Consider the following 19,860-nt stretch of genomic DNA (forward strand, 5'->3'; position numbering starts at 1 on the left):
CATAATGGAATCTCTCCCCATTGTCCCGATCACTCACAGTAGTTATATGTCCCGTAAAAGGTTGGGATTTAAAGACCTGAAAAGGGGCCAGTGACTTCGGTTATCTAAAGGATAAGTGGGCCAGATTTGAGTGCAAAAGTGGATCAAACTTTTGGTTTTATATTTGGGGTCAAATTCAAGGTGTCTAAATTATTGACGAGCCATCTCAATGGGGAGTCAGACGGCAGAGAAGACGTAGAGGCACCCATTATGAGGGACCCGGTCCCGGAATGGGAGAGGAGGATATTATGTACTGTGGAGCGGATGCTCCACAAATATCGCACAGCACAAATAGCCAAGAAAACACAAAGCGCATGAGAATCAGCCATTGCTGAATTCAGGTGGTTTGCAGGCCAGAGGCTGGTGGCTTGGATTACCTAGGCCTAGGTTTTGTAGGGTCCTGGACCCTGTAAAATCCAAACCCTGAGGAGAAGGGGATCCCTCTACCGTCTGAGCTGCCCAGAGGTAGCCCAAAGCAGGAGAAGTGTTCTAAAACCCAGAGACACCGAAGGGAGAGACCGCAGAGGGAGCCCAAGAAGGGTAGGTGGACTCACCAAAGAATGTCGGGTGTTAGATGCAAGTGAGGGCGATTGGGAGGATGAGTCCTGGCCAGTCACATCCTCAGGGTGGTCGTGGGGTGAGTTGGAATGGGGGGGGTCCCACCAGGATTAGTGGGGAGCCTCCATCCGAGTCATGGCAACAAATGTTAGGAAATATAGGCCCCAAAAGTGACCATGTGGAGAGGAGTGATCTGGCCAAGAGATTCTTTATTGCCGGGTGGGAGAAAGAGAGAGCTGAGGGAGCCAAGAGAGAGAAGCAGGAGGGGCAAGGGCTTAAATACCCCTCAGTGGGACTCAGCATGATCTGATTGGTTAGGATCTTATGGTTCATGCTGATTGGAGGTTGGGGCAGAAGGAGGATTCAAGCTAGACTTGAGGCAGAACTGTGACCCTGGGAGGCAGGACTGTGACCCTGGAAAACAGAAGCTTAAGGGTGCAGTAAGAACTGAAACCTATCAGTGCCATTATTGCCAACAAGGGCAATGATGGGAAGACAGAAAAAACAGGGAAACCAGTTTCCCCACAGCAAAAAATTAGTACAGGAACCAGAGGGAAATGAAGAAAACAGATACTCAGATCCAGACTCCAACAAAATGAAGATAAACTATGCCAAAGGACCCAATGAAGACCACAAGAATAATTTAAAAGAAGACATACCACAAGTACTCAATGAGAATTTTATAGAGATGATACTGGATATGGTCAACCAAAATGTACAGGAGACACTCAAGAAATTCCAAGACAACAAATATAGAGAATTTGAAAAAGCAAAAGAAGAAATAAAGGAAACCATAGAATCACTGTATAAACACCAAAGTGAAACAGAGAACACGATTAATAAAGAGATAAATGAATTCAGGACAAAAATAGACAACATTAAAGAGGAAATGACCCAGGATATGGAAAACCTCAGAAAAAAGAATGAAACAGAATTGCAAAACAAAACGGAAGGCCAATCCAGCAGAATAGAACAAACAGCAGACAGAATCTCAGAACTCGAAGATGAAATGGTAATTAAAGGAAAAACTGAAGAACTATTAATTAAACAACTCAAGACCTGTGAAAAGAAAATGCAAGAACTCACCAACTCCATCAAAAGACCAAACTTGAGAATCATGGGCATCGAAGAAGGAGAAGAGATGTAAGCAAAGGGAATGCGTAATATATTCAACAAAATAATAACAGAAAATTTCCCAAATCTAGAGAAAGATATTCCTGTACAGATGCAAGAGGCCTCCAGAACACCAAACAGACCAGATCAAAATAGAACTACCCCACGACATATCATCATTAAAACAACAAGTTCAGAAACTAGGGAAAGAGTACCGAAGGCTGTAAGACAGAAAAAACAAATAACATACAAAGGTAAACCCATCAAAATCACAGCAGACTTCTCAACAGAAACATTAAAAGCAAGAAGAGCGTGAGGTGAGATCTTCCAGGCACTGAATGAAAATAACTTCAACCCCAGGATACTCTACCCAGCAAAACTATCATTCAAAATAGATGGAGCAATAAAAGTCTTCCATGAGAAGCAGAAACTAAAACAATATGTGACCACAAAGCCACCACTACAAAAGATTCTTCAAGGGATTCTGCACACAGAAAGTGAAACCCAACATAACCATGAAAGGACAGGCAGCACCAAACTACAGGAAAAGAAAAAGCAAGAAAGTAGAGAGTAACCTCAACTTAGGTACACACAATCAAACCTTCAAACAACTAACACAACTAAATGACAGGAATCACCACACACCTATCAGTACTAACACTTAATGTTAACGGACTTAATTCACCCATCAAAAGGCACTGTTTGATGAAATGGATTAAAAAGGAAGATCCAACAATTTGTTGCTTTCAGGAGACCCATCTCACTGACAGAAATAAGCATAGGCTTAGGATGAAAGGCTGGAAGAAGATTTACCAAGCCAATGGCCCCTGAAAACAGGCGGGAGTAGCAATACTTATCTCTGACAAAGTAGACTTCAAACCTACATTGATCAAACGAGATAAAGAAGGACATTCCATACTAATAAAAGGGGCAATAGACCAAAAGGAAATAATACTTATCAACCTATATGCACCCAATTTCATCAAACATACCCTGAAAGACCTAAAAGCATATATTAACTCCAACACAGTGGTTGTGGGAGACTTTAACACCCCATTATCATCAATAGATAGGTCATCCAAACAAAAAAATCAAAAAGAAATCCAAGATCTAAAATATACAATAGATCAAATGGACCTACTTGATGTCTATAGAATGTTTCATCCAACTTCTACACAATATACATCCTTCTCAGCAGCCCATGGAACCTTCTCCAAAATAGATCATATCCTAGGGCACAAAGCAAGCCTCAGCAAATATAAGAAAATAGACATTATACCGTGCATACTATCTGATCACAATGCAATAAAACTAGAACTCAACAAAAGTAAAGACAAAAAACATGCAAACAGCTGGAAACTGAATAACTCATTACTTAATGAACAATGGGTCATTGATGGAATAAAAGAGGAAATTAAAAAGTTCCTGGAAGTCAATGAAAATGAAAACACAACCTACCGGAACCTATGGGACACAGCAAAGGCAGTCCTGAGAGGAAAGTTCATAGCGATGAGTGCATATATTAAAAAGACTGAAAGATCCCAAATCAATGACCTAATGATACATCTTAAACTCCTAGAAAAACAAGAACAAGCAAATCCCAAAACACATAGAAGGAGAGAAATAATAAAAATAAGAAATGAAATCAATGAAATAGAAACCAAAAAAACCATACAAAGAATTAATGAAACAAAAAGTTGGTTCTTTGAAAAAATAAATGAGATCGACAGACACCTGGCAAACGTGACTAAAATGAGGAGAGAAAAAACCCAAATTAGTAGAATCAGGAATGCAAAAGGGGAGATAACAACAAACACCATGAAAGTCCAGGAAATCATCAGAGACTACTTTGAGAACCCATATTCAAATAAATTTGAAAGTCTTAAAGAAATGGACAGATTTCTAGATACATATGATCATCCAAAACTAAACCAAGAGGAAATTAATCACCTGAATAGATCTATAACACAAAATGAAATTCAAGCAGCAATCAAGAGTCTCCCCAAAAAGAAAAGTCCAGGACCTGATGGATTCTCTGCTGAATTCTATCAGACCTTTAAAGAAGAACTGATACCACCCTCCTTAAACTGTTCCATGAAATAGAAAGGGAAGGAAAACTACCTAACACATTCGATGAAGCCAGTATTACACTTATCCCAAAACCAGGCAAAGACACCTACAAAAAGGAGAACCACAGGCCAATCTCCTTAATGAACACTGATGCAAAAATCTTCAACAAAATAATGGCAAACCAAATTCAACAACACATCAAAAAGATTATTCACCACGACCAAGTAGGCTTCATCCCAGGAATGCAGGGTGGTTCAACATATGAAAATCAATAAACGTAATAAACCACATTAACAGAAGCAAAGACAAAAACCACTTGATCATCTCGATAGATGCAGAAAAAGCCTTTGATAAGATCCAACACCATTTCATGATAAAAGCTCTAAGAAAACTAGGAATAGAAGGAATGTACCTCAACATTATAAAAGCTATATATAACAAACCTATGGCCAGCATTATACTTAACAGAGAAAAACTGAAACCATTCCCTCTAAAATCAGGAACTAGACAAGGATGCCCACTATCTCCACTCCTATTCAACATAGTTCTGGAATTCCTAGCCAGAGCAATTAGGCAAGAAGAAGGAATAAAAGGAATACAAATAGGTAAAGAAACTGTCAAAATATCCCTATTTGCAGATGATATGATCCTATACTTTAAAGACCCAAAAAACTCTACTCAGAAGCTCCTAGACACCATCAATAGCTACAGCAAGGTAGCAGGATATAAAATCAACATAGAAAAATCATTAGCATTTCTATACACTAATAATGAACAAACCGAAAAGAATATATGAAAACAACTTCGTTTACAATAGCCTCAAAAAAAATCAAATACCTAGGTGTAAACCTAAGAAAAGATGTGAATGACCTCTACAAGGAAAACTATACACTTCTGAAGAAAGAGATTGAGGAAGACTATAGAAAGTGGAGAGATCTCCCATGCTCATGGATTGGTAGAATCAACATAGTAAAAATGTCTATACTCCCAAAAGTAATCTACATGTTTAATGCAATTCCTATCAAAATTCCAATGACATTCATTAAAGAGATTGAAAAATCTACTGTGAAATTTATATGGAAATACAAGAGGCCACGAATAGCCAAGGCAATACTCAGTCAAAAGAACAATGCAGGAGGTATCACGATACCTGACTTCAAACTATATTACAAAGCAATAACAATAAAAACAGCATGGTACTGGCACAAAACCAGACATGAAGACCAGTGGAACAGAATAGAGGACCCAGATATGAAGCCACACAACTATAACCAACTTGTCTTTGACAAAGGCGCTAAAAATATACGATGGAGAAAAAGCAGCCTCTTCAACAAAAACTGCTGGGAAAACTGGTTAGCAGTCTGCAAAAAACTGAAACTAGATCCATGTATATCACCCTATACCAAGATTAACTCAAAATGGATCAAGGATCTTAATATCAGACCACAAACTCTAAAGTTGACACAGGAAAGAGTAGGAAATACTCTGGAGTTAGTAAGCATAGGTAAGCACTTTCTCACTGGAACTCCAGCAGCATAACAACTAAGAGATAGCATAGATAAATGGGACTTCATAAAACTAAAAAGCTTCTGCTCATCAAAAGAAATGGTCTCTAAACTGAAGAGAACACCCACAGAGTGGGAGAAAATATGTGCCAGCTACACATCAGACAAGGGACTGATAACCAGAATATACAGGGAACTTAAAAAACTAAATTCTCTCTAAACTAATGAACCAATAAAGAAATGGGCAAGTGAACTAAACAGAACTTTCTCAGAAGAAGAAATTCAAATGGCCAAAAAACACATGGAAAAATGCTCACCATCTCTAGCAATAAAGGAAATGCAAATTAAAACCACACTAACATTCCACCTCACCCCTGTTAGAATAGCCATCATTAGCAACACCAACAACAACAGGTGTTGGCGAGGATATGGAGAAAAAGGAACCCTCTTACATTGTTGGTGGGAATGTAAACTAGTTCAACCACTCTGGAAAAAAATTTGGAGGCTACTTAAAAAGCTAAACATTGATCTACCATTTGATCCAGCAATACCACTCTTGGGGATATACCCAAAAGACTGTGACACAGGTTACTCCAGAGGCACCTGCACACCCATGTTTACTGCAGCACTATTCACAATAGCCAAGTTATGGAAACAGCCAAGATGCCCCACCACTGATGAATGGATTAAGCAAATGTGGTATCTATACACAATGGAATTTTATGCAGCCATGAAGAAGAACGAAATGTTATCATTCGCTGGTAAATGGATGGAATTGGAGAACATCATTCTGAGTGAGGTTAGCCTGGCCCAAAAGACCAAAAATCGTATGTTCTCCCTCATATGCGGACATTAGATCAAGGGCAAACACAACAAGGGGATTGAACTTTGATCACAAGATAAAAGCAAGTGCACACAAGGGAGATATGAGGATAGGTAAGACACCTAAAAAATTAGCTAGCATTTGTTGCCCTCAATGCAGAGAAACAAAGCAGATACCTTAAAAGTAACTGAGGCCAATAGGAAAAGGGGACCAGGAACTAGAGAAAAGGGTAGAATAAAAAGAATTAACCTAGTAGGTAACATACACGCACAGGAAATTAATGTGAGTCAACTCCCTGTATCGCTATCCTTATCTCAACTAGCAAAAACCCTTGTTCCTTCCTATTATTGCTTATACTCTCTCTTTAACAAAATTAGAGATTAGGGCAAAATAGTTTCTGCTGGGTATCTAGGGGCTTGGGGGGAGAGGGAGGGGGCGGAGTGAGTGGGTGGTAAGGGAACAGGTCAGGGCAGGGGGGAGAAATGACCCAAGCATTGTATGCACATATGAGTAATAAAAAATAAAAATTAAAAAAAAAAGAAAAAGATAAGTGATAATGGACCTTAACTTTACCAAACCAAACATTTTTTGGAAGTTATCAGCAAATATCTATTGGGTATCCAGTATATACAACTTACTAGTATTAGTAGTTTTAGTGGAATTGTACTCAAGTGTGATTTCTAGACCACCAGTATCAGCATCACTTGGAAATTTGTTAAAAATACAAATTATCATTGCCTTTTTCTCCCCTTCAACCAAACTCTGCCAGTGGAGACCACTTGGTTTAAAAAAGCTCTCTAGGTAAGTCTTATTTACTCTAATGTTTCAGAAACACTGCTTAAGAATATTAATGCTACATTGCTGGGTATGTAGTTGTAATCTTAGCTTCTCAGGAGACAGAGATTGGGAAGATCAAAGTTCAAGGGCCAGCCCAGTCAAAAAGTTAGTGAGATCTGCATCTCAACAAATAAGCCAGGCATGGTGAGAGGTGACTGTGATCCCAGTTACACAGGAGGCACAAGAAGGAGTATCACCTCCAAGGCTGGCCTTGGGCAAAACAAGACCCTATCTAAAGAATAACTGAAGCAAAAAAGGGCTGGGGTTGTAGCTCAAATGGCACAGTGCCTGCTTACCAAGCATGAGGCCCTGAAATTAAATTCAGTATGTCCAAAAAACAGAATATTAATGCTATGAGAACTATACTTCCCACCTTGTTTACTTATTTTTGGAGACAGCGTTCCACTATATAGCCCAGTTTTACGTAAGTATATAACATTACTTTTGGATTAAGATATAAATTAGATAAAATAAAAATAATTAAAATTAGGATATAAAATAATTATGAAAGAATTCCTTTTAATTTCAAAGTACATGTCTCAACACAAATTAGTGGTGAAAAAAGAAGACATAGAAGCAGCATTTAAGAGAAAGGATAATAAAATTTAAACCCAGAATGATTAAGTAAATGAAGAATCAGGGATTACTAGACAGTTGAGATGCCTGATCATCAATTTTCCACAATCATATTCTACTCATTTCTCTTCCTGGATCAACTATTTGAATTTAACCTGTCTGGGGCATTCATGAAACTTGCAAGTAAGTACTCTAACCTAGAAAGGCTCGTGACTACACACCTGGGTGACTGTAATAACACCCAGTGGGGCTCTTCCTCCTCTTCCCTTATTTTAGCACTGGGGAATCGTCCTTAAATCCTGTAGCTGTCTCATGTCACTCCTTGGCTCAAAACCTGTAATATTTCACAACTGTTTACTAAAGAGGGAGAGGTACTACCTCTAGTTAGTAATCTAGGGGGACAGAAGAAAATATAAATGAGTGAAGTAAGCCACATAAATATTAAATAAGTAGAAATACTTTTTAATTTCCACAAAGAAATATGTTCATCCCATTTTTGTTTTCTTAGTTTTATCAGAGGAAGAAAACAGTTAGCAGGAATGGTGACAAGTGACTTTAAGTGTTGAGGAGACAAGAGATCATGTGGGGATTATGGTAAACTAAGAATCTGTGCAGAATCTCTCTCCACATGGGTCTAGCCATGTTTTTTCATGTAAGGATAAAATCTCAGTGCAATTAGAAAATTTTGACTTCTGAAGACCCAAATCTGGATTTTTGTATGAAATTACCCAGCTTTAAAATTCTGGCTAACATTAAAAAAAAAATGCTGTGTGATCCAAACAAAACATATCTCTGGCTAGTTTGAGACCGCTAGTTTAGAGCATTAAGTCCACATTTGCCTGCCTTATCTTCTGGTCTCTATCATCCCTACAGCAACAATAATCCCTTTATTTAGGCAGCATTTCACACTCTTCAATAAGTTCTCATGTCCATTTGATCCTGTCAACTGTGAGAGGCAGCTAGAATATGAGGGAAAGAGTACAGACAGCCTAAGGTAACTTGTCTGACTGACATCACCTTGTTAGCAAGAACCTAAGCCCAGGTCTCATGACTCTGAGGTCAGCATCAATCCTCAGTCATTTCACTTCCACTTTGTCCCTTCTTATGTATGCTTTTGTTTGAGTAATGTTCTCATCTAGAATGATTTCTTTCAGCTAATTCAAATCTCATCTTTTTCCAAGATTGGTTCAAGTTCCATGATCTACATAAAACCTCAAATTCTCAGGTTTTCTCTCCTTTTCCAGATCTTCAATAGTTATTATGGACAATAACTTACAAACTAGTGCTTATCAACAGTCTTGAACCATCAAATTATTTTATATCATTCCACATTAGCTTATACCCACAATTAAATTTTAAGCTCCTGGATGATGGGGATGTGCCATTCTTTCCTATTCCATATAGTTCTAAGCACTATGAACATAAAATTACTATTTAGTGTTGGCTATTTTACACATTCTTTTGAAAAGAGCATTATGTTGATGTCACTAACTTACCAGCCTGATGTTGTCTTCTGGGCGGAGTAATATGAACATTGCTTGGAGATGCTGTTGGAGATCGCCTGGTGAAATTTATAAAAGCAAAGGATTACTCTCCATTTTAATTATCAATACACAGGATTTCTTCTACTCTAGTGACTTATAAAGGAACATTCTGGTTCACTGAAGGACTCTATTAGATACAAAAATCAAACAAGACCACTGACTTCTTTTTAAATGGAAAGAGAATGGTAGACTGTGTCTTTATATATTCAGTTTCAGACAGTCCTACAGAAGGTACACTTGAGACCAATCTGAGTTTTGTACAATGGTAGATGTAGATCTATTGGTAAATTTGTTGGGCAGATGTAGCACTGGCTAGCTATGCTTTCAGGTCCACTGAAGGAAGCAAAGAAGTGTTCAAAGAATTACCCCTAAATTTTAAAAAGCTAACACTTTTGTCAATCCTAATTCTATAATCATAAGAAGACTACTAGGTACCCATATAACAATATTAATAGTTTAAAATGATTTGCACATTAGTGGCTGATATCCCTATATATTAGGGATATATAGTCTCCTGAACATATCACGTGCTTTAAAATGGTCAACCATTATCCAAGTCCTCACTTATTCTTACATTTTATAAAACTAAGTTCAAACTCCTTTGTATTGCAATATTATAGGTTTTGTCATCTTCCCTATTCTATACTAGGAAATCTGAGGCTTTGACTAACAGAAGAAAATTAGATAACGTACTATCATAAACAACAACAATATGAGAACTAACACCTTCATTCTTGCCCACTCAGCTCTTTCTCTCTTTTTTTTTGGAATCTGAGGTGAATGATAAGGCTATATAATCACAGATGCCAGTATAACCTGTTCTCACATTAATCTTAAAATCTACATATATAATCTCCTTCATGTTAACGTCTTAGCTATTAATTGTATGGGCAAAGAAGTGGACAGAGGCAGGAAGAAAAAAAATAGTGTGTCTGTCTAAAAAGCCAGCAAATCTGAAAGTCTCTCCTTTCCTCTTTTTTTTAAAAAATAGTTTCCTTGCCCACTGTCCCCCCTTCCTCTAGCCTCCTGCCAGTTCACTGCTGGCTTCTGACCAATTCCATTCTTGCTGAATCTTTCAATTTTCAAAATTAAAAAAGAGAGTCATTATGTTTGGCCAGATCCATTCTACTATGTTTCAAACCCAGAAACACAATATAAGTCGAATATACATAAAGCAGTATGAGATGCTTGCTTCAGCAGCACATATACTAAAACTGGAATGATACAGAGAAGATTAGTATTGCCCCCTGCATAAAGATGACATACAAATTTGTGAAGTGTTCCAAATATGGAAAAAAAAAAAAAGAAGCAATATGGGTTCCTTGGTAAAAACCCAAGAGAACTTGAAATACATGTCCACACAAACACTTAAATGCAAATGCTCATACAGCTTCATTCACAGCAGCTAAGAGGTGGAAGCAACTCAAATATTCAGCAACTAACCAGTGGGTAAATAAAAATTTTACAGATCCGAAGTGACACATACTACAACAAGGATGACCATCGAAAACATTATGCTAATGCTAGACAGTATTATTTTAAAAATCCATTCATATGATTCCATTTACAGAGAACATCCAGAATCATCAAGATAATATAGACAAAAAGTTGACTAGTGGCTTTTAGGGCATGGTGGGGGTAGGGGGGGCAAAGAATGTGGAAGGAGGAAAGAAATAGGGAGTGACTGTTAATGGGTATCAGGTATCTTTTTTGGGTGGATTGTGTGGTTGCGTAACTCTTAGTATAATAAAAGCCACTGAATGTATAATTAAATGGATAAATTGGTGAACTGTATCTCAAAAGTTGTTAAGAAAACAAAGTGTGAGAAGACAGTGTCAGGCATAGGCAATAAAAGCTACTAGCTACAAGTTACAAAAATGAGGTAAGCAATGGAGGCTTTTTAGTTTCCTTGCAGAGCAGGTGGCTCACACCTGTAATCCTAGCTACTCAAAAAAAGTTCAAGAGACCCTATTCTTTTTTTTTTTTTAATGTTTCCTTTTTTTAAAAAATTCTTTTATTCACATGTGCATACATTGTTTGGGTCACTTTTCCCCCTGCCCCCCCTCCCCCATCCTTTTCCCCATTCCCTCCTCAGTTCCAGGCAGGTCGTGTTCTGCCTTTATCACTAGTTTTGTTGAAGAAAAGAGACAAGCCTAGTAAGGAAGACAAAGCATTTTTGCTAGTTGAGTTGAGGATAGCTATACAGAAATATTCCTAGCATTGCTTTCGTGTACAAGCGTTATGACCCATGTTGATTCATCTCTAACTGATCTTTACCCTGGTTACTGATCTCCTTCTCATGATAACCTCTGTTGCTTTAAGGTTTCTGTATTAGCTCCTCTGGAATGGGGACATCAAACACTTTCATGTTTTGGTTTTTCTGCCTATTTCTATATCACACAAATGTGCACTCCCCTTATCATATGATCCAAGTCCAACCACATTGTTGCATTTGCCCTAGATCTAAAGTCTGCATATGAGGGAGAACATATGATTTTTGGTCTTCTGAGTTTGGCTGACCTCACTCAGAATGATGTTCTCTAGTTCCATCCATTTACCTGCAAATGATAAGATTTCATTCTTCTTCATGGCTGAGTAAAATTCCATTGTGTACAAGTACCACATTTTCTTGATCCATTCATCAATAGTGGGGCATCTTGGTTGTTTCCATAACTTGGCTATTGTGAATAGCACTGCAATAAACATGGGTGTGCAGGTGCCTCTGGAGTAATCTGTGTTGTATTTCTTTGGGTATATGCTCAGGAGTGGGATTGCTGGATCATATGGCAGGTCTATGCTTAGATTTTTAAGAAGCCTCCAAATTTTTTTCCAGAGTGTTGTTTCAGCTTGCATTCCCACCAGCAGTGGATTAGGGTTCCTTTTTCCCCACATCCTCACCAACACATGTTGTTGTTGGTGTTTTTGATGATGGCTATTCTAACAGGGGTGAGGTGGAATCTTAGTGTGGTTTTGATTTGCATTTCCTTTATGGCTAGAGATGGTGAGCATTTTTTCATGTTTTTTGGCCATTTGAATTTCTTCTTTTGAGAAAGTTCTATTAAGTTCAGTTGCCCATTTTTTAATTGGTTCATTGATTTTAGGAGAGTTTAGTTTCTTAAGTTCCCTGTATATTCTGGTTGTCAGTCCCTTGTCTGATGTATAGCTGGCAAATATTTTCTTCTACTCTGTGGTGGTCTCTTCAGTTTAGAGACCATTTCTTTTGTTGTGCAGAAGTTTTTTAATTTTATGAAGTCCCATTTGCTGGGGTTGTACTGAGGAAGTCCTTGCCTATACCTATTAGTTCTCTGCTCTTTCCTTTAGTAACTTCAGAGTTTCAGGTCTGATATTTAGGTCCTTGATCCATTTTGAGTTGATACTAGTACAGGGTGATAGACATGGATCTAGTTTCAGTTTCTTGCAGATGGATAACCACTTTTCCCAGCAACATTTGTTGAAGAGGCTGTCTTTTCTCCATCGTATATTTCTGGCACCTTTGTCAAAAATGAGGTGGGTATAGTTGTGTGGATTCATATCTGGGTCTTCTATTCTGTTCCACTGGTCTCCATGTCTGTTTTTATGCCAGTACCATGCTGTTCTTATTGCTACTGCTTTGTAATATAGTTTGAAGTTGGGTATTGTGATATCTCCAGCATTGCTTTTTTTGCTGAGTATTGCCTTGACTATTCGTGGTCTCTTGTTTCCAAATGAACTTTAGAGTAGATTTTTCTATCTCTGTGATGAAAGTCATTGGGATTTTGATGGGAATTGCATTAAACATGTAGATTGCTTTCGGTAGTACAGCCATTTTTACTATGTTGATTCTACCGATCCATGAGTACAGGAGAGTCCATCTTCCGTAATCTTCCTCGATCTCTCTCTTCAGGAGTTTGTAATTCTCCTTGTAGAGTTCATTCACATCTTTTGTTAAATTTACTCTTAGGTATTTGATTTTTTGGGGGGGCTACTGTGAATGGAATTGTTTCCATATATTCCTTCTGTTTGTTCGTTGTTGGTGTATAGAAAAGCTAATGATTTTTGTAAGTTGATTTTGTATCCTGCCACCTTACTGTAGCTGTTTATGGTGTCTATGTTATGGTGTTATGTTATGGTATTTATGTTAAGAGTTTTTGGGTGGAGTTTTTTGGGTCTTTAAGGTATAGGATCATATCATCTGCAAATAAGGATACTTTGACAGTTTCTTTACCTATTTGTATTCCTTTTATTCCTTCTTCTTGCCTAATTGCTCTGGCTAGGAATTCCAGTACTATGTTGAATAGGAGTGGGGATAGTGGGCACCCTTGTCTCATTCCTGATTTTAGGGGGAATGGTTTCAGTTTTTCACCATTAAGTATGATGTTGGCTGTAGGTTTGTCATAAATAGCCTTTACAATGTTGAGGTACATTCCTTCTATTCCTAGTTTTCTTAGAGTTTTTATCAAGAAGTGGTGTTGGATCTTGTCAAAGGCTTTTTCTGCATCTATTGAGATGATCAAGTGGTCTTTGTCTTTGCTTCTATTAATGTGCTGTGTTACATCTATATATTTGTGTATGTTGAACCACCCCTGCATCCCTGGGATGAAGCCGACTTGGTCATGGGGTATGATCTTTCTGATGTGTTGTTGGATTCGGTTTGCCGTTATTTTTGAGGATTTTTGCATTGATATTCATTAAGGAAATTGGCCTATAATTCTCCTTTTTGGAGGTGTCTTTGGTTTTGGGATGAGAGTAATATTGGCTTCACAGAATGAGTTAGGCAGTGTTCCTTCCCTTTCTATTTTGTGGAACAGTTTAAAGAGAATTGGTATTAGTTCTTCTTTAAACGTCTGACAGATTTCAGCAGTGAATCCATCGGGTCCTGGACTTTTCTTTTTTGGGAGACTCTTGATTGCTGCTTCAATTTCTTTTTGTGTTATAGATCTATTCAGGTGATTAATATCTTCTTGGTTCAGTTTTGGGTGGTAGTAAGTTTCTAGAAATCTGTTCATTTCTTCAAGATTTTCAAATCTATTACAGTATAGGCTCTCAAAGTAGTCTCTGATGATTTCCTGGATTTCCGTGGTGTTTGTTATCTCCCTTTTTGTATTTCTGATTTTACTGATTTGGGTTTTTTCTCTCCTCATTTTAGTCAGGTTTGCCAGGGGGTCTGTCAATCTTATTTATTTTTTCAAAGAACCAGCTTTTTGTTTCATTGATTCTTTGTATGGTTTTTTTTGGTTTCTATTTCATTGATTTCAGCCCTTATTTTAATTATTTCTTTCCTTCTGCTTGTTTTGGGATTTGCTTGTTGTTTTTCTAGGAGTTTGAGCTGCAGTATTAGGTCATTGATTTGAGATCTTTCTGTCCTTTTAATATATGCACTTATGGCTATAAACTTTCCTCTCAGGACTGCTTTTGCTGTGTCCCATAGGTTCTGGTAGGTCGTGTTTTCATTTTCATTAACTTCTAGGAACCTTTTAATTTCCGCTTTTATTTCATTAATGACCTATTCGTCATTGAGCAATGTGTTGTTCAGCTTCCAATTTTTACATGCGTTTTACTGCTGTTTTTGTTGTTGATTTCTAGTTTTAATGCGTTGTGGTCAGACAGAATGCATGTGATTATTTCTATTTTCTTATATTTGCTGAGGCTTGCTTTGTGTCCTAAGATATGATCAATTTTTGAGAAGGTTCCATGGGCTGCTGAGAAGAATGTGCATTGTGTAGAAGTTGGATGAAATGTTCTGTAGACATCAGCTAGGTCCATTTGATCCATGGTGTGGTTTAGTTCCAGAATTTCTTTATTGATTTTTTGTTTGGATGACCTATCTATTGACGATAGGGGAGTATTAAGGTCTCCCACTATCACTGTGTTGGAGTTTATATATGTTTTTAGGTCCTTAAGAGTATGTTTGTTGAAATTGTAATCCTAGCTACTCAAAAAAAGTTCAAGAGACACTATTCTTGAAAAAAAACCAAAAAAAAAAAAAAAAAAAGATAGAAAGAAAAGAAAAAGAAAAAGGGTGGTGGAGCGGCTCAAGGTGTAGGCCCTTAGTTCAAGCCCCAGTACCGCAAAAAACAAACACCCTCCCCCCAAAACAACAAAAACTATTTCCTCTGTCTTGTCGGGAGAAATAAACTGAGGAAAAGATTTTCAGGATGGAGAATTTCTGGAGGAGAATCCCAAATGGTAGACCAAAATTCCTACTCCAGCACTACAGGCACAAAGATCCAGCTGGCTTATTTGAAGGTCAGACAGAAGCCAGGGGCCCTACTCCTACAGTAAGGCTTCTTATGTGAGTTGGGTTACATGGAAGCTCAGGTTTGCTAGCTGTGAGAAGTATTGCTATGAGGAAACTGGGTACTATATCCTAGTGAGAAGCTATTCTTCACAGAGACTAACAGGTGATATACCAGTACCTTTTCTATCCTTCTTCCTACTTTTTCTTTTTTTTTTTGGTAGTGCCGAGGTTTGAACTCAGGGCTTCATGTTTCTGAAGCAAGCGCTGTACTACTTAAGCCATGCCTCTATCCTTTTTTGTTCTGGTCACTTTGGAGATGGGGTATCACTTTTTGCCTAGGCTATACTGGACCTCAATCCTCTTATTGTATGCTTCCCGTGGTAGCTGAGATGACAGGTATGTGCCACTGTACCCAACTTTCTTCCTCTGTTGAGACAGGGTATCACAAACTTTTTGTTGCCTAGAGCCATGATCCTCCCAATCTCAGCTTCCCACATAGCTTGGGATACTGGCACATGCCACAGCACCTAGCTATTGATTAAAATGGGGTCTCTGGAACTCCCTGCCGGGGCTGGCCTTGAACAGCAATCCTCTAGATCCCAGTTTCCCAAGCACTTAGAATTATAGGAGTGAGCTCCAGCACCTAGCTCCTTGTCATATATTTTCTCATATATTTCACAGCTAGTAGCTAAATTTCAGATTTTAGCTTGATTTTTCCTTTTCTTTTAGTTTGATTTTAAGGTGTTCTCATCATTTTCCTTTAAGATATTGTCAGACATTCACCCATTATGTATCTATACATATTAAATCCAAGTGTAGTCATTTGAACATACAAACTTGAAGTTTACTGGAACAGAGTAGACTGAAGGTACTTTTTTGATTTTGTTTTGCGGTACTGGTGTTTGAACTCAAGGCCTCACTAAACCCAAGCAGGCACTCTACACCACCTGAGCCATGCCCCTACACCCCATAATATTTTTTAAATTGCAAACTAGTATTTGGATATTTTAAATGCAGGCCAGATAAAAAATTCTAAGCAGTTCAAGAAACATGCATAAGAAAGTACCATTAGACATAGCAAGCCCTTGATCTGTTCTCCATTCTGCTGTCCTCTTTCAATTCCTGTGAGCTTAGCTAAGGTAGCTTCAATTTATGTGAAGGTGTAGCTTTTGTGAACTGCTGTTATATTTATACTGCCTCATCTGTTCTTGTGTGGATTACACATCAAGTCCATTCAGCTTGTGTTAAATCTTGCTTTTCTTTTTTAGTATGCAGAAAGCTAAGTGATAAATGTCAAGTACAAATATGGGTAGCAGTGGGCAGAGAAGTTTCACCAAAGAAAAGGCCAATCAGGGCCAGGAGCTTTAAAAACCACTGACCTTACTTATTACATGCCACAGAAAAATTTACTCAGTGTCTTAAGTCAGATGGGTGAGACTTAAATCAATAATATATTTTCTTTTTACTGTAAGTGATAAATAGTCACACCAAACCAAAATACAAAGTTTGGCTGGGCCTACTTCCTTACAGTATTCAAATTTTTTGTGGGAGTGTCCCTTCCCTGCTCCTCCTTCTCTGGTGGTAGATATCAAAGGGAAAGATGACTGAAGCAAATTTTCAAAAGATTTTTCCCCCTTACTTAAAGTTTCCTACTGCTAGAGAGTTTTCGTAGGAAGATAATACTAAAATGGACTATAATTCTGAGCTGCTACATTTGTAAGTAGGTGAAAGGCCAAACAAGAAGTAGAGCATCTACTAAAATAGCTGAGATTATCTTTACTAGAGCTAAACTCAACTATGGGCTCAATGGGCCCCAGCATTTCTAGTTTCACCTCTGACCTACATACTCAAGCTCCCTTCCTAGTAATTGCAATTTCTTCTACTTTTAGAGGTCACAAGTCATCAAAGTGGAACATTTATGACAACAGGCAACCACTTCTTTGTATGGTGGTACTGATCAAGATCATTGTCCTCAGGCTGACTTCTATTTTTTCTTCCAAATGACACAAACAAGGCTTATTGATACAAGAGAAGAATCAGGCTGATTATCCACTTGAACTGTGGATATTCTATACTGATAGACTTCTCTCCCTAGGCCACACTTTCATTTCTCCCCCATCTTGTTCTCCCCTCTTCCCCAGAGGTGGGGGATTGAACTCAGGGTCTTAGACTTGCTAGCCGAGGTGCTCTACCACTTGAACTTCACCAGCCCTTTTCGTGTTGGTTAATGTTGAGATAGGTTTTGCTTTATGCCTAGGCTGACCTGGACTGTAATCCTCCTACTTATGCTTCCTGCATAGACAGGATGACAGGTGCACACCATGGGTGGGGTCTTTCCAACTTTTTGCCTTAGCTAGCCTTGAATCCCTTTCCTCCCTATCTCTGAGTAGATACGATTATAGGGCCACTGCACCCTGTCTGATTCTGTCTTTTTAACCTCATCACCACAGGGGCATTTGACTTTAGAGAAATCCAATAAAGGAAATACAATAAATATACTATTGTTAGCAGATATTTCAAAACCAGAACTTTACTCATTTCTAGATGAACAATTATTTGATGACTGCTTATTTATCAAAGCCCTCAGGCTTTCTAGTCTTTCATTGTGTTCACAATCAAAAAGTAAACTCTGGCATTTAAGAACAAGTATGTATTTCTGTTTTATTTATTTTAATTAGAAACAGTCTTGTATACCTTAAACTCCTGTTTAGCTTCCTTAGTGTTAGGATTACAAGCATATGCTACCATGCTCGGTCCTAATGGGTATTTTATTTTTATTATTAATATTTTCTGCAATACTGGGGTTTGAACTCTGGGCCTACACATTGAGTCACTCACCAGTCCTTTTTTGTAATGGGTTTTTTCGAGATAGGGTGTCAAGAACTATTTTTTCAGGCTGGCTCCAAACTGTGATCTTCCTGCCTCCTGAGTAGCTATATACAGGTGTGAGCCACTGGTACCTGGTCCTAATAGATATTTTAATATGTGACATAATAATTCTTTTGTTAAGAGTTTTTCTGTACCTTCTCATTATTATTCCAACAAAAATTTACTGACTATGTGTAGGGCATTTTTGTAAATGCTAGAAAAATGGTTTGTGAAAGAGAAAGAAAAGTGATTACGGAACAGTACAACACTTTTATTATTAAAGAACTGTTGTAAAAATGGGGATGAGGGAGTCAGCCTTTCAGAACAAAACAGAAGTCAAGGTAACTGAGGTGGGAGTGGTTTATGTCTACCTTTACCTGCATGCTTGTTGCGTCTGTGGCTGATTCTTGGTGTAGACGAGCCATTTCCCCTTGGTAGAAAAAGGGCAGCACCTTTGACAGTTAAAAAGCTCTCGCTGATGCTATAAGGAAAAAGTTAAAAGAATATAAATCATTTAAGGAACACAATTAAAGAGGAGAATGAAGACCCAGTTTAAGATTACTTTCTTTTCCCTAAGTTCCAACTTTGTAAGAAGAAGCAAAAACAAAATCAAGACTCTAGTTACTTATATAGTCTTGCCTACTCTAAACAAATTTTCTCCAATAAAATTTACACTATTCTGTTTATACTACATGGTAGTAGTCAAGAGTGAAGGTTCTATAATCAAACTACCTGGGTTTGAATCCTGGCTCAGCCACTTCCTAAAGTAAGTATACCTTTGGAGCCTTGATTTCCTTATCTATAAAACCGGGATAATAAAAAGGAGGTTGTTGTGAGGTGCCAATCAGAATGTAACTTCTAAACTGGTGCCTGGCTCATAGTAAATAAGCCCTTAATAAATATTAGCTATTATTAGTACATCTGTGGTTACCAATGGTGTTTCAAGGGCTTGTGGCTTGATTCAAGTGGTACAGCACCTGCCTAGCAACCAAATGGCCCTGAGTTCAAACCCTAGTACCACTACCAGAAAAAAAACTGTTTCAAAAGTATTTTGATCAGATGCAAAATGTTTCAATCTTAGTTACTAATAACAGATCCAGTTTGCAAAAAATAAATTTATGTTTAAAATATACACACATACCACACTAAAGTGTTAGCTCAAAAATTTTACTCCCACCAAATAGAAAAGTGGTTACCTGGAAAGCCTGGAAAGTATGTGGGGGAGGAGGGTTGGAAGAGAGGATGTTTAACCCATACAGAGTATAGCTGGATAAGAGGAATAAATTCTAATCTTCTACAGCATAGTATAACAACTATGGCTGACAACAATTGCATATTTCAAATTAGTTAGGAGATTTTCAATGTTCCTAACACAAAGAAATAATAAATATCTGAGGTGATAGATGTGCCAGTCACCCTGGTCTGATCAGTAAACACTGTATACATGTATTGAAATATCACATTTTACCCCATAATTATGTACAATTGCTATGAGTCAGATAAAAATTTAAAAATACTAAAAATTTTTATTTTCACCAATTTGTATCTCCACATGTACAGGAAGTGTGTTTAAGTCCTGGAGTTTATCCCCCATGTTAACGTTATTATGTATGTGGGTGGTAATATAGGTGGAGAACAGTATTGCTCAGAACAGAGGGCATTCAAAATACAATTACCACAGAATATGAAAAGGATCAAAAGTCAGAACTT

The 19,860-nt window shown here is 37.8% G+C and overlaps 1 protein-coding gene and 1 non-coding gene across 9 annotated transcripts in view; one reads left to right on the forward strand and one right to left on the reverse strand.

Annotated features, from left to right (window-relative positions):
- The window catches only part of Ssh2 (slingshot protein phosphatase 2), a 272,549-nt gene that overhangs the window by 66,969 nt on the left and 185,720 nt on the right, over window positions 1-19,860 (reverse strand). For 7 of the 8 annotated variants that reach the window (XR_012438703.1, XM_074046515.1, XM_074046516.1 and 4 more), the window contains 2 exons: window positions 18,528-18,631; window positions 9,018-9,082 (listed from right to left, as the gene is read on the reverse strand). Coding sequence is in view for 7 of the 8 variants with exons in the window: in XM_074046515.1 (XP_073902616.1) it covers window positions 9,018-9,082; window positions 18,528-18,631 (169 nt within the window). In the remaining variant the exon portion in view is untranslated. The remainder of the gene's footprint in view (window positions 1-9,017; window positions 9,083-18,527; window positions 18,632-19,860) is intronic. The other variant, XM_074046518.1, reaches the window with a different exon arrangement.
- On the forward strand, window positions 10,254-10,357 carry LOC141414308 (U6 spliceosomal RNA). Its single transcript, XR_012439368.1, has one exon. It is a non-coding gene; the product is annotated as a U6 spliceosomal RNA (small nuclear RNA).

The sequence above is a fragment of the Castor canadensis genome, chromosome 11 (genome assembly GCF_047511655.1).
Source record: "Castor canadensis chromosome 11, mCasCan1.hap1v2, whole genome shotgun sequence".
Taxonomy (NCBI): Eukaryota; Metazoa; Chordata; class Mammalia; order Rodentia; family Castoridae; genus Castor; species Castor canadensis.